Genomic DNA, 24,045 nt, shown 5'->3' with positions numbered 1-24,045 from the left:
ATATCAAATGGTCAAAGGAGGCAAAAATAGCATGCAACAATATAAACACTTGGGCTTCAACTTGTGCTACCTCATCATGATCCCTCTATTTCCACACAAAATGACAACATATATATATATATATATATATATAGAGAGAGAGAGAGAGAGAGAGAGAGAGAGAGAGAGAGCAATTTGGCAAGTTGAGAATGTGAACACATTTTTCCTTGGTATCATCTAAAGACATACCTCATGCATATTCACCTCATCAAGTCACAATCTGAGAAATTCAACACTATTTATGTTGTGGTTTTATTGGGACAATCGAAACTGTGAAAATACAGCTAAAACAACACAGACAGGTAAAGAATGCCTACATATCAATTTGGTCGGAAAAATGGTTTATTCTCACTAGTAATTTCTCAAGTGATGATTAAATACATTCGACACCATAAATACGAGAGGAGATACATCTCCTACAGCAACAGATTCTCGTGCAAACAAAGGACGCGATGACAAAGCTTCGTACTAATGTTCGACAGCCAACGGATAATTCTTAAAGAAGGAATGAATCGGGTAATTTACTCTATTATACAAGCGTAGAATCGGTCCTTATTTGTGAAGGCCAGGCGAATGGACCATAGCACCGGTGACTCAGCCTAGATGAGATTAATTGTGAAGGAGACGTAAGGATGAGCATCTGCGTCGCCTGCAAAACCGGCCATCCCTCCTTCATCCTCTGTTTTCCAGTATGTGCTGCACACACACAAACAAGACAAATCGCATATCAACAAAAACCGTTTCTCTTTTGAAAAATATTGGAGCTCATATGTCCCGGGACCATAAAAACATGTGCATTCTGAAAGGAGCATATTGGAGTCAGTAAAACGAGAAACAATGCATCTGCTTCAAGAGGTGGACCAATGCCAAATCGTTTCGCAGTAAATGCTATGCATGTGTTGAACATGCAAAGGTTTACGTCTGTCCCTTCCTCTACATCTTTTTACAAATGAAGACAAGGTGAGATGAATGTAATATTTGATACTTCTAATCGATCTAGACTCTGAAGATGCCAAAGTTCATGAATTTATGGTTTAACATTTTATGCCCGAAACATTCTCCAGATATGATTAAAGCACATGATTCACAAGTTCCAATAACCTTGCCAAGAAACGAATTTAATTGCAAAGCTCAGTGGTGAACTATAGTACCTATTTGAACTGCTGCACAATCCCTCCAGAATGGATCGAACTTTCTTCTCATTTTTAATAGATGGTGACAGCACAACGGACTGAAATAGAAAATTTAGAGAGCCTCTCAGCATACACTACGTTGTCAAGTGCATCCAAGGGAAATGAAGGGACAAAGATATAGAAGTTAGAGGGATAGGTTGTTTACCAGAAATGATGGCGGCAGACCATATCGCAGGATGCTTTCACTAAAGACACGTACAGCGCAGAAGTGCATCCAGGAGCTAAAGACCTGTCGAGCAAATAAAGATTGAATTTAAGAATCCAAATAAGAATCCTGAATAACTATGAAACATTTTTTTGTTACTAGCATTTTTAAAACCCTTTATGTTTGGGTATGTAAGCATGTGGTGCATATGTATTATATTTGTGGGTAAGAGCAGCAAGACATTGAAATTCAAGTATTAAGAATCTATTTTCCGTCCTTGGATTTTTTAGGTAGCACGAATCACCAAAAATAAACATGTTAGCATCTTACAGTAAATGGCATTAGCATGTCAAGCTGAAAAATATAACTTACGCTACGGACTACTAAAAATGTTATCTTTGAATGTCAATAAAACATTGAATTCTCTTAGGAAGAGGGACAATTCCAATATATGAAAATGAACTTGCATAGAGGTTGAATATCTTTATTCGTATGATGCCTATATATAAAATATAAAGCTGGATAAATCTAATTACACCTATTAATCTGGTCTTATTTGATTCTTGTAGCTCTTGAAGTCGATAACTAGCCAGTAACAATATAATACAAGGGCACCCCAGGATAGTAATTGCAGTTGGAATATCTAGAGTCCTCAGTGAAGTACAGCGATCGTAAATTATTAAATTTCATAATGAGAGCAGCATATCATCTGCAGTGAAGATATATGAAGATGCGATACAGTTTACTTGGGACAAATATCAGATTATGGCCTAACGTTCATATTTTTAAACAATTACAAATTAATATCTACCTTTCAACATTTGAACAACTATATCCTGAGATGAAATTTTCGGCACCTGAAATCCCACGTGGTCGCTGGAATTTTATATGTAAATGGATGCCATACATAGAGGACTATGTGGTTTTTTTCACATGCAACGTCACAACAAACAATGTCGTTCTGGTCCAAAATTAAAAAATCCACAAAGACTTCGGTATATAGGTCGTCATCCAATACTTGTTGATGACGAAAAATTTTGTCGAATGAATTTTCAACAATTGCCATTAAACTGGATATCGAAATTCATCGACGTAAGCAAGTACTAGATGTCTTATATGTCAAAATATTCATCTCCTCAAGCTCGTCAAAGCCCAAACATTGATTTCTTAAATCAATATCTCAAAATAAGAGAATTTGAAGATTTGGGTTGCCAATTTTTGGGGTGGGGGGTTTTATTGCAAAAAAAAAATGAAAGGTTGAGTACTTGTTTGTTATGTTTTACAAGTAAGGTCAAATTGTGGGTCAAAGTTCGTGAGTTAAATAGTAATTATCCCAACAAAGAAAGTCTAGAAAAAAAGGGGTTTTTGATTTTCTTTCCTCATTTTCTCTCCTAATTGTGGAAAACAGTGAGAAAATTTAAAAACCCTAAAGAGGGATCCATGAAAGGGATTACTACGTCCTTTCGGTCGGAGACATCGAAGTGGTGAAGACCTTTTGTGTGTTAGGAGAGTGGTCCAGGGTTCAATCCCCACCGCCCCCTTACCCTAACTCAAAAAAAAAAGACAAAAAAAAAAAGTGAAAGGGATTACTACAGGCTGGCACGTGTGAATTGCTTTCAACTATAATAAATGGATCAAAGTATTTTAATTGGGTGGGCGAGGGCTTGTGGTCGGGTGAGAAAGTAGGCCTGGCGTGGAACATGGTTTTGCCATCGCCATCACCACCACCGGAATCATGAGTCTCATGACATCTAAAGTCTATTATTTAATACTATTTCATACCAAAATAACATCATTCAGTATGATGTGGTGTGTGAAAGAATTTATGCAGTTTTTGTATTTTAGCATGTTGGTAAAGACAGGCCGGGTATACCAGTTCTTAAATTGTACGAAAGGCGAAGGAAGAGACAGAAGTTGATTATTATATTCTAAAGTTGTTATTTCAGTTTTTGAGTTAGAGTTGTCTTTTGCTTTCCCGTAATTAGTTAAGTCCAATAAAGGTTTCTTGCATGGGCCTAAGTCAAGTAGTATAAAGAGTCAGTTTTAGGGTTTCTTTGATCATCAAGAGATCATTATTGTTGGCAATGATTTTGGTTTGGCAGGAAGATTTGTTCCTGTGGACAGTGGACCTGTTCCGAGGTTGAGTTTTCTGGCTACTATTCAGTTCTATATCAGTTATCTTTTTTATTGTACCTTCACTCCATCACATGTATTTTCTTATCGGACTCAGGGGGCTAGATGCACCTTTAACGACAATAATATTTCCGTCCAAATGGGGGCTAGATGCACCTTCCTCAAAAGTTCAGGCTGGATGACACTGCAACAGGATTCAATGCAACTTCGACCAAAGGAAATAGTGTAGGGATTTGTACGTTTTCCCTTTGTTGGAAACAAAAAAATTAAATCCTTAGCCTAATAGATGGTGAAACAAATACCTCCCCATAACTGGTGTAGCACCACTGCAACAAAGAGCTTCTCAATGTCTCTTGGTCTTGCGTCAGCTTTTCAAGCTCTTGCTTTCGAGAATCTTGTGTCTCTGGATTATATTCAAAATCACGAACCTATATTGCATAAAATGTGATTCAGTGCAGAATCCTTCCAGACCTCATGAATTCGCAACACCACAAATACTTGTGAGGTGATGCTGATAACAGCAGGCATTGGCAGAAACAAAATGCATAAGAAATTGCAACCTCACCTGAAAACCTCTTTCGCGTGCCTTAGTTCTAAAATTGTCAGCATCTCGACTGAATAATGTTACAGTATATAGAGCATATTCATTGTCCTCATGGAGCTTCTTGGAGGATCTGGGGGCCTAAAAAAATCAGTTCTATCAATAGGAATTCAATTTCAAGAAAAAATAAGTAAACAGCCACCAAGTAAACAAAATGCTAATTTAATGTCTGTCATAGGAGAAGACTTGGAATTTCTGCAACCAACTATGTTAATGTGGCAATAAATGCTGAAATGTAAAGAGGGCCCCTAGAATGCAAATGAGAGAGAAGAACATGATAGCCTCATAACCATTGAATGAGCACTTACCACATAAGTTGTGAGTGTCTCGTAGCTTGATAGCCAATCCTTCTGTGAATACTTCGAAACAACTGCAAGCAGAGTTGTCAAGTGTTCTGAAGTAACGATGTCTTGTGGCTTCACCAAGTTGGAAAGGTCACGAACAGCTAAGCTGCAAAATTAGCTTTGACTTAATTGCAACAGAGTCCATATTCTCAATTAAAATGGCAGTCTTTAAGAAATGCCGCTATTGTATTCCAGCCCCAGCTCAAGCATAGTATATTCATGCATGAGAATGAGTGTTTGTTAGAGAGAGTGAGAGAGAGCACAATAGTTAAACTATTCAAAACTTCATCCAATAGAAAAAGGAAATACCAAATGTACGACTTACTTCAAAGTTTTTATTTGACACCAAATCTGTCAACCACCGTATATTATAAAAACTACAAAGTTCCCTTTCCAAGTGATGTATAATCTTTCTTGTTTCTTGCAGATAAAGTAAATATGCTTTGTAAAAGGTGACACACGGATTGTATCATATCTGTCACTAGTTTTAATTGAGGAAATTTCTTGACGGAGAAAAGAATAGTGTAGGTAGAAATAGAAGGCAAAGTATCAGTTTTGCACCTATAATATGATAAGCCCATCTGTGATGTTTAAAATGCTGAAGACCAGGCTATCCTCCAATTGAAATTGATCTCAGACTTATAGCTCTTTCTATTCATCCATAATAAAGCCCATCATTCCTTAAATATCTTCATATCTTCAAAATTCTGTAACTTTAAAATTTAAATCAAGCCAATGTGGACAAATAATAATAATAATAGTATCCATGATCTATCTATATAGATGCTTCATTTATGCATCTAGCTTTTCAAGCAAAATATCACCCAAGACTGGATATTAAGTGGTTACTCCAAGTCCAAAGAACGTAAGTTGATAGTGATATATACATGTGCCTAAATTTTGCTCAATTGAAGGGCTAAAATTTATTAAGAACTGTAGTTTCGCCGCTTCCAGACTTCTCCAAGTATCAACAGGGTATTGTACTCTAAAGAAGCTCCAAGAACGTGGGTTTCATAAGCAAATAATTCTTGGTAATACCAAAGGAAAGTAATGCATATAAAATGGAGTTTCTCCTACAATTTGTGCCAATTATTTGACTAGAAGGAAAATGGAGGCTTAGAGCATTCATGCAAATCAGGTAGCAGCACGAGTTCCCTTTGCAAAACATTAGTTTGTAGGAATCAGATAAATGCAAACATCATACATTTATTTGAAAAGTACACCATATATCTTGCAACAAGACCATGCCCTTGCCAAAACACATGCAGGTGATGCCAAAATCCTAAATCACAATGATTCCTGTCAACAAAATACCTTCCAGCCTGCTTTCGATTAATGGCATTTAGTTGACTGCGCACGTTACTGTATTCAGCAACCCGAACCTGTGAGATAAAATCCACCCAGCAGTAACATGCTTAGTAAAAGGCTAGAGATGATAGATTTATATATTGAATTTGTAAATACACAGAAAGAATAGGGAACGATACAATGAGTGTGAGGGAGAATACTATTGCAAGAACTTTCTAAGTAAACAGAAAAAGTCCGGAAATTTATCTAGAACCTGGGGTAACTTAACACGTATGTGCTTTAGTCCATGGACAATAGCATCTTGAGTTTAACCAAAAAGAAGGTATATAGACTAACTCAGCCTTGTAGAATATCCAGATAACAAACAGCGGTAAGGGGAAGAAATCGAGTTCATATGAAACTTAGACATATCTCTAAAAGGTGAGGTTCATCTGGTAATAGTTACAGTTAAGATTATATCCTCCAGTCACAACTTATAAAAATCAACCACCGAGTAGATACATCACATAACTCCTATCTTCAATGATGAAGCATTTCAACATAATTAGTGTTGAAGAAAGGATATTTTTTTATTCACCAAACCACTGAGACCTAAATATCAAAGTTTAGACAAGCAAGCATACCTTCAAATCATCTTCAATTTTAGCAATATGTACATGAATTCCATCCACAATCTCCTTAAGAGGTGACATTGTGGGATACTTTGCTTCATCCCATGCAAACCTACACCAATCATCAAATATTTACAAAACCCAATCACTCACATAGTCGAACGCGCGGTTGAACATATGATCAGTCCAATTTAAAGAAAGAACAATGACCTAGTGAGATAAGAGTCAACTGGAACCCCATCAACCGTAAGAGAGCTACTAACAACCCCAGACAACCTCTCTAATTCCTCAATCTGTCGCCGGATTTTGTGCGACACCCCTTCAATGAAGTTGTTCGACTGAAACATAAAACTCATTATCCAACAACACTGTCTTCCTAAATCCCTAAACAATGTAGACACAATAACTTTAAATTCTTCAAACAACTCACTTTCAACAAATCATCACTCAATGCCAACAGCGAATCCAGGGTGCCTACGCGCAAATTCGGAATATTGAACTGCAAAATCCAATAAAAACCACACGCGTGACCCAAACAAAAAACGAACTTTACTCGATTAAGTGGTAAAAAAAAGTAATTTTTCCCAAATTAGATCTGCAGCTCACAGGAAAAAATAGACAAATATGAGCAGAATTGCACATAATGATAAATCAATCATTACTCGATAAAGAGCGGTGTCAAAGGCTTGTTTGGAGATAGATTCTTGAAGGCGGCTCCACAAAGAAGATGCCGACGAGCCTTGGCCAACGGGGAGAGAAGCCGCCCAGTAACGAGTCGTCATTGCCGCGAATTTCTGATTATTGAATCAAATCAAATTATATGCAAAAGTGGCGAATCACTTTTGGGGGGAATTTATCGGAGGGCTGGAGATGCGAAGAAGGATGGGATAGTGGCTGCTGATCTGATGAGTAATCACGCTTCCATTTCTTCGACCAATTTCGTTTCTATGCTGTGATCGTGCTTCTTGTCACGTTGTTCGTCTAAACAAAATGTTTTATCATATTTTGTTTATCTTAATTTTTCTTCTTTTAATTATTTCGATAACGACTTATAAATATCACTGTTTGTCAAAAATTATATCACTATTGAAACATTTTGTTGCAGCATCATCTTTTCATATTTTTTATACACAAAATCTCCTATACACCCAAGTGTACGGTAGTCGGTACACCCGGATTGTACCTAACCCGAATTCTGACTCGAATTTAATCCAACTGGACTATCCTACTCAAATGTCAAGTGTTAGTGTCATTTCGATATAGTGTTAGTGTCATTTTCGAAATAATGTCATTTGTAAAACAAAATAGTATTAGTGTTATTTCAAAATCGTGTTAATTGTCATTTCGTGTTAGTGTCATTTTAAGAAAAAAATGGGTCAGAATAATTCAACTGAGTCAGGATCGGGTCGGATACAACCCTAATGTACGATACACTCGGGTGTACAGGAGACCACCTCTTTTTTATATCACCAATTAAATAACTGATTTCTAATGTCGTGACTTTTGATCACGTTTTCCAGATATTTTCTTATGGCAAAAGAGATGTGTCCTTTCATCGGAAGGTTAGTTGCTATTGAACTTTCTTCGTATTTTTTTCTCTGACTCATTTGTATCGGTTGCACACTTACCTTTAATTTAATTCTTCTATAATGCATGTTGCTATTAATTTTTTATTGACTAAGGTTTGTAATTTTCAGTATTTGCAAAAAGAGAGTATCAGAAAAGAATTGGGAAACAGATAACAAAGCTTCATCTTGTTAATGTGTTCAAGAATTCACATTTCATCTGAATAACACAAGATAATGTGATTGTGGATAATGAAAAATTGTTAAGAAATGTCAGGTACCTTTTTACATGGAAATAAATGGCACATCGAAACTTACAGAAAGAAAATTGATTTTCTGAGAGTAAGTATCAAAGACTTTCCATAAGTAAGGCTATACATGTTGTAGCTAATTAAACAAAGAGAGCTGTCTGTTTCTGACACAAAAGAGTATAACTCACCACACTAGTAACAAAACCACATACAGCTTTATGTACAAAAAATGGAAACAAAACTTAGAGGTCAGGTGCAGAGCCAACTGGAAGTAGTGAATGATAGATACTATGAAGCTAACAGAAACTACTTTGGGAGACTTTGACAACCTCACTGATGAAGGATTTCTCATCATTCCAGCTTAACTCTGTCTCCTTCCAGCTGCTGTTTGTTTGGCTCGGCGGGAAAGTATTTTATACCTACCATATCGCCTACTTCGCTGATTACCTGATATCAAAACCAAGTGGATTGGATGAATTACGAACCACAACATGTGACGTATAGCCACTAATTCAGACAAGTCAAATGATAAACCCAACTTTGGTCTACAAAATCTTCAGGACCTATGCGTCAAGCACACGAACAGCATGGTTTCCAATCACCATTTTTTACATAGCCATTTAGAGTTAGTTCCATAACATAAATCTACTGAATCAACTATTAAACGGTGGTCAAACGACAAGGGCAATTTAGGAAGGAACATGTAGGAGGAAACACGAGAAAGGAAAGAACAAAATTAGTATACAGCATAGGAGGATAAGACTCTGACCTCCAAAGCTTTAAGAAGGTCTTCCCTTGAATGAGCAGCAGAGATGCAAATGCGTGCACGTGCCAAAAGCAAAGGTGTGGCAGGAAATGCGACAGTCACAACAGCCACCTACATGGTGGTGGAGAACATAAGAAGACATAAAAACACACTAGAAATAAACAATCAAAGAGCTTGCTTGTGAAACTAAACAAACTCAAATGCAAAATGTATGTGGAATATTTCGCCAGCTTTTGGGTATTTTGGAAGAAGATTGTACTGGAAAATGTCATCTATTAGAAAGAAAATACATTGGGAAATGTAAAATATTTTATTGTGTCATTGCATATTTTGCGAGAAGCGTTACCTAGGCTTATAAAAGGTTCAGGGGAACAATAAAGCTGAATAAATCAAAAGACGTACATTTCTTTTCAGGCACTCTCGTGAAAATGCAGGAATTTTTGCTGGATTATAGAGCATTATGGGCATGACAGGAGAATCATTATCACCAAGAACTTCAAAACCCATTTTCTGCAATTCAGATCTGAAAAAGTTGCTATTCTCCCGTATCTTGGCTAGTTTCTGAGCCCCTGTCATAACAAAATACTTGATAAGTTCACAATCGAGTATAATATAAGAGCAGTGAGACATTACAGTTATCCAAGCAACTAAAGGTAGATCAAATTCCACCTCTGCTGGAACCATCTTCTCCAAGAATAACCTTAATGGCAGAAATGATCTGCTCTGCAGCAGGTGGCGATATTGAGGTGGCATAAAGATGAGCAGGGCAAGTATACTTCAAGTATTCAATAAGTTCCTGCAAAAAACAATGACGTGGTCGTGTACGATTTGGTCACAGAAATGATAACAGAGTTCACTATGATGGTATGCACATATACTCCTTTCATCTTGTAAAATAGTCCTAGGAGGGAGTGGCAAGGGATTTAATAATTGTAGTTTGTATAGTGAGTGGAGAAAGGGACCCACGTTCGTCGAGTGTATTGTGAGTGAAGTGGTGGGCCATACGTGGTTAGAATATGTAAATAAGTTGATATACTAAGGGTAAGGATAGTATCTATAAATAGAATAGGACTATTTTTGTGGACATTCCAAAATAGAATGACATCAGGCAATTATGAAATGACATTAATTAAGAAATTATGTCTGAATATCCAAGGAAACAAAAAAGGAAAAGCACTTATGAAGCAAGCATTTTATATTATCATATGCTATATATTTGTATATAGTCAGAAGCCTGAACAAAATTGTATAGCTCACAACTACGATGTTTAAGATTACACTATGCTGCCACATTTACAGGAAAACTGAAAGGTTATAATGAAAAGCACCTTAGATCCTGCAATATAGCCACCACACGATCCAAATGATTTTGTGAAAGTTCCCATCATAATATCTACATCTGCAGTATCAACACCTAAGAGCTCACAGACGCCCCTTCCAGTTTTCCCAACAGCTCCAATGCTGTGTGCCTCATCTAGATAAATGTATGCCTGTTACAAAGAAAAATCAAATGAAAAGAATAGATTAGATGTAAAACTGTAGAAGAAATGCAGGTTAGGAAATAGCAAAAACATAATTAAATGAGTTAACATGTAGCATGCCTCAGAAACTGAAGTTCCGAATTTCTTTACAAGAAGAAACAGAAACCTTATCAAAGATCATTAGTATCAAAACATTTAAAGTTTGAAATGGAAGATATTTAAGTTTTCTTTAATGTAAAATAGAAAATTGGTGATTATTGAACAAAGAGAGGAAGCTGCCTTGCTTAGATAATTGCCTTGTATTTCTTGCATATGGCGACAATCTCAGGGAGCTTGCACAGTTCTCCTTCCATGCTGTAGATTCCTTCCACCACGACCATTATCTTTTTCCAAGGTCTGTGGGTTCTTGGCTGTCCCTCAGCAATTTGTTCTCTCAGAACTTTCTCCAAATGGGACGGTGCTAAAGAAAGGATGATGAAAAATAAAATAAAGCACTTAAATTATTCGATAATCTTTCCAGATATTTCAGTTTAGAAGAAAAATGAGGGATTATAGACATACTATTATGCTGAAAAACCCGTATAGTGGCTCCAGATCCCCGAGCACCATTAACAATAGAGTTATGATTCAGAGAGTCACTGATAATCAGACGTCCCTGTAAATTTTGAAATAAAATAAGTACCATTGACAAAATAGAACCATCGGATAATACCAGGTTAACTAACTGGCGTACCTTCCCCATTAATACAGGAAGAATGGCAGAATTTGTGGCATAGCCCATGCCAAAAACTATAGCAGCTTCCTTTCCCAAATAATTAGCTACGCACTTCTCTAATTCCACATGCAACGTGGTAGTGCCTGATCACATAGATTTACTTATCACTATAAACATTAAGAGCAATATAAATCATGGTATAGCTAACAAACTAATTTTTACCTCCATCAACCCGAGTACTGCAGGAGCTAGGGGAAAATTTCTTCAATGTCTCAATTGCACGTGGCGTGCAGTATTCGTCTGCTGCAGCAAACCCCAAATAGTTATAAGATCCTAGGTTCAGACACCTTTTCACTTTTGTGGTTCGCCTGCATAAAATAGTTTTTACTCAGAATAGCTGTCCAAAAAATAGTAGCTTTTACATAGGGAAACCATGCTTCAGAAATATCAATATTTGATTTTCTTTAATTCAACCTCCATATGGTGCCATAACAACTTGATGCCAATTGTTATCGTATAAAGATAGCTTTGTTCAAAAATAAAATTATGGAACCGGAAAGCGATTAAGTAAAAAGTAAAAGGAAAAAGAGAAAAAGCAACACATTGTAACACCAGCAAACAGATACTTACTTTAAAGTTTTGTTGTTGTCGTTGGAGATACGCTCCACCACATCGAACCAAGCATCAGGAGAGCTTGATATTGGTCTATTAAAGCAATCCTGCAAATTACATGGATATTACTTGGGGTAATCACATACTTTTAGCTTCTGATGATGTCTAAAAGAAATAATCATATTCTACACCAATAAAGATTCCTTTTTTTTTTTTTTGCGAATATCAACTCCAATTGAAGGAGATCAACTGCCATATATTAACCTTGTTACTAGTTTGACACTTCATATCGTCTCTACTTTTCTTTATCGCTACAGAATTAATTAAGGTTTGCAATGAAACTTTCTAGCATTCGCCATTGAAGGAGAACATAAAATCTTGTTCAGACAAGGCATTTGGCATTCAACCAAAATGAAAATTTAAACAAAAGAACTAAATAAGTACCACCACTCACAAGATGTGTGTCACTAAAGATCCCCAAAAATCAAACAAAAAAAAACAATCCAGATTCTATTTACAGAGCCAGCAGCCTATGCATAATACACACACACAGGAAGAAAGTGCGAACCTGAATCCGTAGATACAATCTCCGAATATAGAAATCCTCAAGCCCCAAGCAGATTGGCGCGTAACCCTTCCACAATGAAAAACACATGATATCAAAACCAAATCCCACAGACAAACTTCTTAAAAACTACTTCATGCTTACGAATAACTAAACGCTGAAACGCTCAAGGTATACAGTATGGAATACCTGAAGGTTGCTCTTGGACCACCAGTCGAAAAATTTTCGGAAAAAATCGCGGAGCTGACCGAATGCGAAGAGGAGGCCGTAGCTGAAGTATGTGGTAAGGGCGGTGATGTAAGGAATTGTGATCATCTTGGAATCCACGGCGGCGGCGATCTGATCCTGCGGCGTGGAAAGGAGAAGAGGATCGGAGCCCCCTCGGCTGAGATCCCGATAGAGAGAGAAAAGTATGTAAGAGAGAGAGGAAGAAAAATAAGAAAAGAGGAAGGAGATTGATTCTGACCGTACCTCTTTTTCACTGATTTGAAATTTCTTTTTTTTTTTGCGGTTTGGGGTTTATCGATTTTCTTACATTTTTGTTTTATTTTGCTGTTTCTTTATCAATTTTGGATATTTATCCTTCTTTATATATTAAAAAAATAATTTTCAATTAAAATTCAATTATTAATTAATTTCAATGACAATTTTTTGATTTCATATACCCAATTTAAAAGAAATGCAGTATGCAATAAACATTGTTTTTTTTCGATACGAGAATTTAGATGGGATGATTAAAGAATATACTCCATCCGTCCACGAAATGAGTACCCATATTTCCTTTTTCGTCCGTCCACAAAATGAGTACTCATTTCCCTTTTTGACAAGTGTACCCCACACATCTCTTTAATTAATACACTCAAAAAGTGGGACCCTTAAACTATTCACACTACACTCCATACATTTCTTAAAACCCGTGTCGTCCACAAATGGGTACTCATTTCGTGGACGGAGGGAGTAGATAAAATATGGTGGAGCTCACTTTTTTTTTTTATATATAAAGTACACTTATTATGAGACGGCCCAAAAAGAAAATGTAGATACTACTTGTTATGGGACGGAGGAAGTACATGTTAAATTAAAAATTATGATACGAGCTCTAATTTGATATATATATATATATATTTAAAAAATAGATTTAAAATAACCAAGTTATAGGCCTTTGTTGTAAATATGGTACAAATCTATATTTACATAATCTATAAAATAAACAAGTTAAATGACTTGTTAGATGACTTCTTTGGTAAATATTAAACGTGAATGAAGCTGAAAATATAAGGGCATGTGTGCCAAAATAAAAACACTATGCTTATTATATAGATAGATTAAAATGAAAAAATATCACACTTTTATAGAAGAAATAATTCAAAATGCAAAATTTACGAACACTCAAAGTTTAAATTAAAAACAAAACAAAAAATTGAACAAAAATATTTCCTGACTATTCTTTTTCATTTCTTCTTTCCACTGGTTTCGAGCCATCTGATCCAAACGGTATTAGGCATTCTATTTTTGTTCAAATCATTTCCAAATGGAGAGCATATAAATAAGCTTCAATTTCATGCTATATAACACAACACTCAGAGAATCTCTAGTCATACCAAGTGATCTATATTGCCGATAAAAATTAGTGAATGTTAAGATTAAACTTCATTAGAAATATCATCTGCAGAGTATAAATTGATCTAAAGAATCTGGTTGTTCAGCATCAGTGCCTTTGGTAATGTGGGCAATTCAGTGCCTCTTCTTTCCAGCACTTGCTTTTGTTGGAGAACGGATGATGTTCGCGAACATGATGATGATAAGCACCGCTGAAATTTGTGAGCCGTACTTCGCCAACAACATCTGCAGAGATGGATACAACAAGATTAGAAGAAAATGTTGAAGTAGAACCTGCACAATTTTTGCAAGTTTTTGATTGCATTTGAGAACACATTGGTCTATAATAATTGGCCTAATAGGCAGATAACAGTCGAAGATATATTTATATTGTGAGGAAAGAAAGTTGTTACCTTTGCCTGAATAATATTTGCACATCAAGAGATGATTGCACAGATGAAACAAGAGGGTAAACACCAAGTCAGTATCATATGAAATCCCCATTTAAGGTGAAATGAAACAATAAAGCTTCATAATAGCAAGTAGAAGAATATTACAATTTCAATTGTGTTCTCAGCAGTTGATTCCGAAAGAATTCTCACTGGTAATATAGGAGTTGAATATGCTTCCTGTGTAAAAAGTAATCAGATCACAGGCCTTATAACCGAATCGGTTTTGATCAACTCAGTTTTGGAGAGAGCATACCTGCAGTTTCGAATTTGTGGGAATGCGGAAAGTGATCAAAGCAGGTGTCCCGTAATACACAGTTTTCACCTTAGACTCCAATTCAAATGAATGAGACACAAGGGAACCGCTGAGATAAAATGGAAACAACCCTCAAATCAATAAAAGAAAAACGTCAACGAATGAACTGTATACACATAAGTTCTAAACTTTGGAAGCTTACGAATCAAGCTTTTCCCAAGTCTTGGATGTATTTCCAATAACAGTGTTGAAAACCTCTTCAGCCCAATTATCATCATAGAGTGTAACATCATAGGCAGGTCTGCAGTCGATAATACACATCTTATTACTTTCTAGATTCAATGTTTCAATCATGTGTAAATCATAAGGCTCAACAAAATGCTGGTTATTGTGAGAACAAATTACTCCTAATCTTGGCAATTCCACTCAGAGCCAAACAAAAGGAGTGAAATCCTTTTGAGGTTGGACATTGTTCTTGAAGTGTCAAGCAGCTAAAATAGAAAAACTTGTTTAGCATAATCAACTGCATCATCTCACTAATGAACTATTACGATATTGTAAACATAAGGATACATCTCAAAGCAAGCAATTAATAAGAAGACTTTTGGAATGCATTCAACTGTTGCCAGAATCCATATCGAAATGTTGAGATTTGAAAAATAAATCAAAATTAAATACTGAATTCAACATAATTAAGTGATTGTGTAAATCAGATTTTGGAGAAGAAATCTCAATTCTTTTCCCGATTTTGCTTAGTCAAAGATTAATTTTGTGAATTATGGAAACAAATAAAAACCAGCTACTTATTTGATTTTATGTAAATATTTTTCTCTCTTCTTTTACAATTTTATCAATACGAGTTTTGAGTACAAACAAACGTCGTATGAATGCACCAAAATCAATCAAACTGTTCATAGGCTAACGCCTTTCTTTGCATTTCTTCAAATCTATCACATATAGAATGAAAAAAATGAGCACACAACATGAACATAAACAAAATGCAGCCTACAAATCGATCATAGAATCGAAAATTTACACGGTAAATAACAAAACGATTAGCAACAAGCGTTCTAATCACAAGAGCAATTTCAGCAATCAACTACCAAATTGGAGAAAAAAATGAGTTTGTTGTGCGCACTTCCACACACATTCTTAAAAGAAATGCAAGTGAGAGAAAAGAGGAGTACTCGGATCCAGTGTTATAAATGTCGATGGAGACGGACACCCGCTCCAAATCCGAATTCATCTTCGTGTGAGAAACTCTTTTATGAGCCACGAGAAACGGTGAATTTGCGGATTCCACAAAAGACAAACAAAGAATTGAGATCGCGCATGCGACGGCGACGATCGGCGATGGCAAGTAGTTCGCCATTGATTCTTCAATTTCAAACTGTATTCCTTCGTTTTCTAGGAAGATTTCACTGTCAGTCGCCTCGACTCGTACGGACATTGGTACGAAGTCTTCCTTTATATCGTCCGAAATGGGCCAAGCCCACTCTAGGATATGGGCTTGATGGCCCATCAATTCTCACTATGTTGGTGTATTCATTTTATACTATTTATTTTATTACTTTAATAATAAATAAAAGCATCTAATGCTTTGCGAGATTTTGTTATTTTGGGAAATTTGTTTTAAATATGTTGGTTAATTAATTCGATTAAGTATTTCTATCAATTTGTGAAGTCGGTCAATGATGATGTAATGACAAGAATCGAATAATATAGTCATAATATTTTATAATTTATTCATGATACACTAAAAGTGCATTAATTAAATTTGTTATCCATTATTTATGTGGATATGATACCACATATATTTTATAAAGTATTAAGATTAAATTTAAAAGCGTTGTTGTGAATATATCATATTTCTTCCACATCAATGAATATGTTAGTTGATCCTGACCAAGTCAATAATCGGGCTAAAATTGCACCAAATTAATCAAAATGATCATGAGGAATCATGATCATGTAAAAATAATTCTCTTTGCAATCGTATATTCGACTAATATTCTAATTCAACCTAAAAAATATAGGAACAACCAAAATTTAACCTGCCGAAGTCCTATAGAAATGTCACATGATATATATATATCTTACTTTGCTTCAATATATTACCTCTTAATCTATCATTATTACTACTTATATAAATGCATATTCTACAAAATTTTGATATACCAATAACATTTTGTATATAATTTAATTTTAGTTATAGTTTAGTAATTTAATAATACTTAGGTTTGTTTATTTTAATATAAGAAATCCTTTTACATCTTAAAGAATTCTTTATAATTGTGATAAAACTCCTCATAACTTTTACATATGTCGCACGTAACATGTAATTATTCATTAGAAAATAACTCATAATTAAAGTTGGAAATAGAATATAAAAAAACTAAGTTATAGCTATTAATTATGTAATTGTATCAATCATTCTTGACAAAACTCCATAATTGATCGTAGCTAACATGCACAACGAGGTATCGATATATATATTTTGTTATATTAATACGACCAATACATCCAAATTAAGAGTATAATGTTAGTAAAATATGTGATTTATGCAAGATATATATATATATATATATATATATATATATATATATATATATATATTGGGAGAAATAATCCAGTGAAAATGCTATCTTTAGCAAGAATGAGAAAAATATATGAATAAGCTTCTCTTGTAATGCACAAATAACCATTCAAACCTAAATTCCAATCTTGGAGGGGGCGCAAATTTCACCATATTATCTTGAATACGTTGCATTACAAGAGCAGCTTATTTATGGATTTATACTGACTTATTCATTATTCTCATTTTTCACGAAAAATAACATTCACACTATAACCTATATCATAATAGATGAGCTCGTGGACGGACCAAGGACTCAACTTGAAATGCATGGAAGAAAAGGTCTAGCATGAAAGATAAGAACCTATTTGAATAGCCAACGGACGACGCCTAGAAACCCTAATTAGGGCTCTTCACATTTGATGAGAAGCCATAAATCATATTTAGGCAAGTCATCCTTGGCTACCAAATGAGAGGCTCTTCATCTTCATACAAGGCCTCTCTTCCTATATAATCTCTCAAATTTCTCCCTCTTGTGTTTTGCCTGCAATTTCTCATTAAAAACACAACATATATATATACATCTAGGGTGGAGATTGGAAAAGGTGAAAGAGATCAGATTCTATATGGGAGATGGGTGAATAAGCCAGCTATGTGAGTTGACTTTTCATTCAAATCTTTGTCACTCTTTGTTGCATTTATCTTTGCTAATTGACAACTCAGTTGCATCCTAGTGCTTCCAGAATATAGAAATTGTCCACTTGAGGTCCAAGTGATTTTGTGGTTTTATTTTTGGGTGTTTTAGGGAAAAATGAATCAAATGTTACTCTACATATTTTTTTGATTATAATTTGGAACTAGACCTCTTGCTTAAGCAATGCAGGTAAACAATAAGGGCAGGCTGGGATTGAGATAAACATATAGATATTGTAATTCTGAATTATGCATTCCACTTGGAATTTGATTCTGCTTAATTTATGTGTATATTTAATTTATGAGGATTTCGAATATAAATTTTCAAGTATATTTGGTGTTTAGGCAGTCGATTTTTGTATTTCTTTCTAAAAAAAACTTATTTTTCAGATCTAGTCGAATATTTTGTTCAGTTATATTTCGAATTTAAATATATGGTACACTTGATATGAAAGAGGATTATTTGTATTAGGCGTGCCAAGGACGCTACGTGCCTGACTCGTATTAAATGTGCGTCAATTCTTGGGACGAATTGTACGAATAACGAAGAAATGCATGAGAGAAAAGCCTATTGGCTAGTGATTGTGAGGCCCCAATTCTTGATTGGTCAATTCGTACCATTCGTGCTAGGAGATTAATGTGCACCAGTTCTTGGGACGAATAGGATCATTCGTACTATTCCTGTCAAGAGGTTGTGCGCCAGTTCTTGGAACGAATGATATGAAATAGTAACTCATATCAATCGTTCCAAGTATTACGCGCTACCTCTTGGAACCCATTCGTACCATTCTTTCCAAAATCTGTGGTGCCAACGAGTGACCAAAAAAAATGACGCAATTTATCCCTACAATAAAAACCTTACTCTTGCAGTTTGTTCCAGTAATTCCAACTATAATCTATGAACAATATTCAAATCAAATAGCAAAATAACATGAAATCTCATAGATTTTAACCCATCCCTTCCTTGGATAGCTATATATATCAATTTAACATTATTGAATAGCTATATATATATATATATATCAATTTAACATTCTATGGACCATCTTTAATATTCCCATTGTTTTGTAAAGGTGAAATACTTGAAGTGGAGATATTCTAAGTTGACCTTATAAATAAGAATATGGAAACAGGGTTAAGATCAATGAAGAATTTCCTATGTATTAAGAATAAAGAATAAATATATACCCTAGATTACTAGAAATCCAACGGTGAAGATCAAAACAAATTGGAAACTTCTCATCACCCATTTTGTGTTTTCACACGGTGGAAGGGTAAAAAAGAGTTTTTATCCCACCGAATCACCTCCATTCAAAATCAAATCCCATCAATTTCGGCTTCCAATTTTGCTCCAATAATGAAGGATTTATCCACCTCCACTAACACCAATTTTCAATCATTCGTCAAACCCTACCCACTCAACTCTTTTAATCAGTTTCAGCCGGCGGCTCCTCAATTATTCATATTTTTCATTCGGTTTTCATCAGCGGCTCGTCGCTCGCTCACCATCTTCCCTTCGATTTTCGCCGGCGGCTCGTGAACAGCAGGATGTACGGCCGATGTTGGCGGAGCACGAAAATGGAGTTGATGAGTTCTTTGAGTTTATGGCATGGATTACACCTTTTCAATTGTTTTCGTTCCTTTTGTTTGTTTTTTACTTTAGTGTTTTTAATTCAAATGGGGACATTCCTTTGTTGTGTCTAATTCTTTGAAAGTTGAAACCTTGACTTTTTGGTTGGGATCTTATTATTTACAGAATTAATATTAATATTGAGAAGATCGGTTTTTGTTATTTTTCTATGTAGTTTTGCAGAAAATTTTTTTTTTCTGAATAGATTGGACGAGATGAACGTATTCAGGCAGTTCACGAAGCTGGAGGTGAAGGTGATCGCCGATATAATTCTCAAGGAGGTCTTCGAGAGGCTTAAAATCAAGAAAAATCGAGCTTCAGGAGATTCAGATTTCAGAGATAGGGCGGTCGACGAAGGATATAACCCGAGCTACGGAGTTCAGCGGAATCTGAAGAGCTATCATGAGACTTTTGGAGGATAGCATAGCGGAATGAGTTGGTACTCTTGCAGGGGTTATGTTGTTTCAAAATGGTGATTCGCTTGAGACATATTGGAAAAATATGTCTTGGGGGCTGTATTCAACAAAATATTTAACTTATTCATAATGTATGAGTAGTTATTCAGCAAATTAATATCGTTATTTGGAAAAATAATTCTTGTTTGGTATGTTTTGAACAATATTCAAATACAATATAATTATTGTTCATCGTACAGAGAAAGTTATTCAGCAAATTAATATCCTTATTCACAAAATATAATTCTTATTTAGTACGTTTTGAACAATATTAAAATACAATATAATTATTGTTTATCGTACATAGAAAGTTATTCAGCAAATTAATATCCTTATTCGGAAAAATATAATTCTTATTTGGTACGTTTTGAACAATATTCAAATACAATATAATTAATGTTTATCGTACAAAGAATGTTATTCAGCAAATTAATATCCTTATTCGCAAAAATATAATTCTTATTTAGGTACACTATGAACAATATTCAAATACAATATAATTATTGTTTATCACACAAAGAACGAAAATTAATATATATGAGTTTAACATAAAATATTTTGAATCTAAACAAAATATATTGTATAAATTATAAATTTCGAACATAAAAGATTTTTAATTTTTATGTCCATGTATTTTTAATCTCTGTATCAGCAACAATGGAGTATCCGAGTATGATTAGAGTCTGATTTTAGTGAAATATGCAGTTAGCTTATGTGTTATTCAGTATATATTGTAGTTTATTTGTTAAGTCATATATTTATTCAGTATAATTTATAGTTTTATTTCATTTTATAATATTAGTCTTACTGAATGGATTTGTATTAACACATGACATTTATAATTAAACTGAATAATCTTTCAATGTTTGAAAATAAAGTGAAAAATATACTGAATATGTTACAAAATATGAAATACAGACTCTGCTGAAAGAATATTTAACATATCTGAATAATTTAACATATTGCATTTATAGACTGAATAAACTTTCAAGTTATGCGAATAATGTGAACAATCTGCTGAATAACTACATTACGATTCTGAAACAACAGAAAAACTCAGTTAAACAACAGATCTCTCCCTCTCTCTCTCTCTTTTTCTCTCTTCTGCATTCACAAAACACCGTCGCCTCACGCCGTCGACGCCATTCGTCTCGCTACCTCCGGACAGCAACGGCACGCCACAAGTAGCGGCAGCAGCACAACAAAAGCAGCTGCACCGCCGCTTCACTCTCCATCCTCCCTTTCGCCGAGCTCCATCTCCCCCTCACCGAGCTCACGCCGTTGCTCGCTATCACCGCGAACCACCAGCACCTCTTTCTCCTCGCACTGAACACATCCTCTGAAGCTCGCCGCCTCCATCGCTCCGATTCCCCTCGTTTAACCACTGGAACTCCAACTGAAGCTCCTGTGCGAGCTCTCTTCGCCGCCTCACTTCACACGGCGACCGAAGGCCAAAATAAGCCTGTTCTTGAAGGTTTTTTTTTAATCACAGAGTCGACGTAAATTAACGAGACTCCGATGAGGATGTTTGGCGCCGGAAAAAATAAGGTTGTTCTTCAAGGTTTTTTTTTAATCACAGAGTCACGTAAATGAACGAAACTCCGATGAGGATGTTTGGAGTAATTGTGGGGAATAAAGGATATTCACGCCTGCTCACTAAGGATTGTGGTTTTGCTAAGATTAAGGAAATAATCAAATCTTGCCATATTATTTAAAGATATTTTCGGATCACTTAAATATGTTATGACAAATCTATCCTTTTAGTGAGTTATTAATTCAGATTATTAAGAAATTCAAGAGCCGTTGGATTGGCAGATTTAAAGGGCCAAGATTCATTCCTTATTCTTCTTACATTTAGCTTTCTTTTTTGATCCCTATATATATATTCCATGCTCATTTGAAATCGACTAAAGCCTAAACCACAACATGTGAACTAACACCTTTACTTTTTACAAACCAATCCGAAATCGAAACCTCTGTGTATAACAATGAGCAGATTTAGAGGGTGTTTGGCTGAGCTTATTAGCTCCTCGTTTATAGGTTCTTTCAAAGTGTTTGACAAAATAAGCTCCAAGAATTTATAAGCTCCTCAAAAAATAAGTTCATCTACCCCAACTTATTTTTTTATAATCTCATATGCAACAATCATTTTATAAATATTTTTCAACTATAATTTATTATTTTCATCATTAATCATTTAAGTTCATTTCTCTTCGATTCTCTCTCTCTAACTTATAAGCTCAATTATCAAAACACTTTGATAACTTATAAGCTCTTAAAAATTACATCTTATAAGCTCTTGAAACATCTTATAAGCTCCAAGAATTTATAAGCTCTTTAAAATAAGCTTACCCAAACACCCCTCTAAATAGTATTACTGAAAACACAATCAGATAAGATAAAAACACAAAAGTCATAATTACTTGAAAATATTCTACTAGTATCTAACCGAATTGTCTAGCACTGATTTGGTCCTTCTTTGAAAAGAACATCAACGATTGATTTGCATTAATTTGAAAAGTGAAAATAGGAACAATTAAAGTCAAAAGATTATAAACTTAAAAATAGTTCAAAGCTCTAAATTAAATAAAAGTAGGTCAATTTTAATCATCTTCTATTTTCTTCTATTTCATTTTGACACCAACACGTGCGCCCTTCCCTTTAGAATATATACCCATTCTTCCTTCACACAATCTAGATCCTCACTTTATAGCCATACAATACAAACATCATTCGACCTAGTTAAATTATAATTGGGACTAATAAATATTAGTTGAAAATTGATAAATTCAAGCCTTAATTAATAAGAGGTATGGTTTAATTAGAAGGTTAATTATCTTTATGACCCAATTTTGGGGCCGAGTCGTAAAACTGATCCGACTTCCAAAAAAACTCAAAAACAACCCGGTTTTAAAAAATTGAAAATAGAGTTCGAGTCTAATTTTAAGCTCAAAATTCAAACGTGCAATGCATGAATCCTACATGAATTTTATGTGATTTATTTTTTCAATCAAGCATCAAAACAATGTCGAATTCGGGCCTTACACGTCAAAACTCTGAGCCCAATAATATACGCTCGTGTCATATTTATAACTTTTTTGAAAAAGATTTGGATTTTTTACCCAATTTTTAAGGTGATTTTTTAAAAGGATTATTGTCAGAAAATATTCAAAGTTTGTCAATTAACTGATTTATATCATGATCATCTTTTTTTTTTTTAATACCAAAAATACATGAATTTAAGATTGATCGTGTATCATCCCATGATGGACAATTTTTCCCAAATCTAGTCTGATACCGCAATGACCAATTGCAAATCGTGAGACTATATAGATTGAATTTGGGTGAAATTGTCCTATTCTGCCCTATTATTGGTTTATAGTGTTGCTTAAACCTTCTAATCAATGGACTATTTAGATTGGATTTGAGCGAAATTGACGTTGGTGAGGCGATTCAAAATCAATCTTAAAATTATATTTTTTTAGCAAAAAAAAATAAAATTATGATATAAATCATAAAATTAACAAATTTTAGGTATTTTAGGACAATATCCTTTTTTAACATCGGGTCATTTTAAAACAATCAAAGATAAAATATAATTACACCCTAACTCAAAACTAATAAGCCCGAACTGGAAATTATAGTAAATCATTACGAATGATTTCTTCTTAATGTTTGATTTGACTTAATGATTATGGTGCCAAATTTTAGGCTTGAATTTATGAGGTTATGCCAAGTGTAATATTTGTGAAGCCATCTTTATGAATATTTAACATTATTCCAAGCTTCTTTGTGCAAAAAGTTGCATAAATCATAGCAAACTCTTATACTAGCCATTTCGCATCTTTCCTACTTCGCATAAGATGCTTGGAAATATTTCTCGCTTTAAATATTATGTTGGTCAACTTATTTATTAATAATGAGGTTAATTAAGTGCAACTTTATACAGAAATCGATCACCTATCCATCGTGGGCAAACATAACGTGCTCATCACTGATATGACAATGTTAATCAAAAAGGAAAATTAATAAATATTACTCTAATTAAAATTATCTTAC

At 34.6% G+C, this 24,045-nt stretch overlaps 3 protein-coding genes across 4 annotated transcripts; all 3 read right to left on the bottom strand.

The window, feature by feature from the left end:
- Positions 1-363: 363 nt before the first annotated feature.
- LOC130987898 (V-type proton ATPase subunit C-like) lies at positions 364-7,453 on the bottom strand. Its single transcript, XM_057911599.1, has 11 exons — positions 7,037-7,453; positions 6,805-6,873; positions 6,585-6,712; positions 6,387-6,486; positions 5,770-5,837; positions 4,420-4,561; positions 4,076-4,192; positions 3,813-3,938; positions 1,378-1,461; positions 1,191-1,270; positions 364-735 (listed from the first exon to the last, which is right to left on the bottom strand). Exons 1-11 carry the CDS (start codon positions 7,154-7,156, stop codon positions 639-641), a joined length of 1,131 nt encoding a protein of 376 aa, XP_057767582.1. The 5' UTR covers positions 7,157-7,453; the 3' UTR covers positions 364-638.
- Positions 7,454-8,253: 800 nt separating this feature from the next.
- LOC130987897 (long chain base biosynthesis protein 2a) lies at positions 8,254-12,820 on the bottom strand. The gene is made up of 12 exons (XM_057911598.1): positions 12,519-12,820; positions 12,333-12,398; positions 11,783-11,871; positions 11,375-11,520; positions 11,171-11,295; positions 10,999-11,092; positions 10,734-10,897; positions 10,285-10,446; positions 9,626-9,752; positions 9,359-9,525; positions 8,960-9,067; positions 8,254-8,637 (listed from the first exon to the last, which is right to left on the bottom strand). Exons 1-12 carry the CDS (start codon positions 12,642-12,644, stop codon positions 8,542-8,544), a joined length of 1,470 nt encoding a protein of 489 aa, XP_057767581.1. The 5' UTR covers positions 12,645-12,820; the 3' UTR covers positions 8,254-8,541.
- Positions 12,821-13,872: 1,052 nt separating this feature from the next.
- Positions 13,873-16,151, bottom strand: LOC130987895 (uncharacterized). 2 transcript variants are annotated; one of them, XR_009089873.1, is made up of 5 exons: positions 15,821-16,151; positions 14,836-14,934; positions 14,634-14,742; positions 14,342-14,557; positions 13,873-14,174 (listed from the first exon to the last, which is right to left on the bottom strand). XR_009089873.1 is itself a non-coding variant. In XM_057911597.1 (4 exons), the coding sequence occupies exons 1-4, from the start codon at positions 16,081-16,083 to the stop codon at positions 14,459-14,461; spliced, it is 570 nt and encodes a 189-aa protein (XP_057767580.1). In that variant the 5' UTR covers positions 16,084-16,151; the 3' UTR covers positions 13,873-14,458. The 2 variants fall into 2 exon arrangements, 1 of the variants encoding a protein (XP_057767580.1); XM_057911597.1 differs by having other exon boundaries at positions 13,873-14,557.
- Positions 16,152-24,045: the final 7,894 nt, after the last annotated feature.

This window comes from Salvia miltiorrhiza, chromosome 6 (assembly GCF_028751815.1).
Source record: "Salvia miltiorrhiza cultivar Shanhuang (shh) chromosome 6, IMPLAD_Smil_shh, whole genome shotgun sequence".
Classification (NCBI taxonomy): Eukaryota; Viridiplantae; Streptophyta; class Magnoliopsida; order Lamiales; family Lamiaceae; genus Salvia; species Salvia miltiorrhiza.
This window is presented reverse-complemented; position numbering and strand designations above follow the sequence as displayed.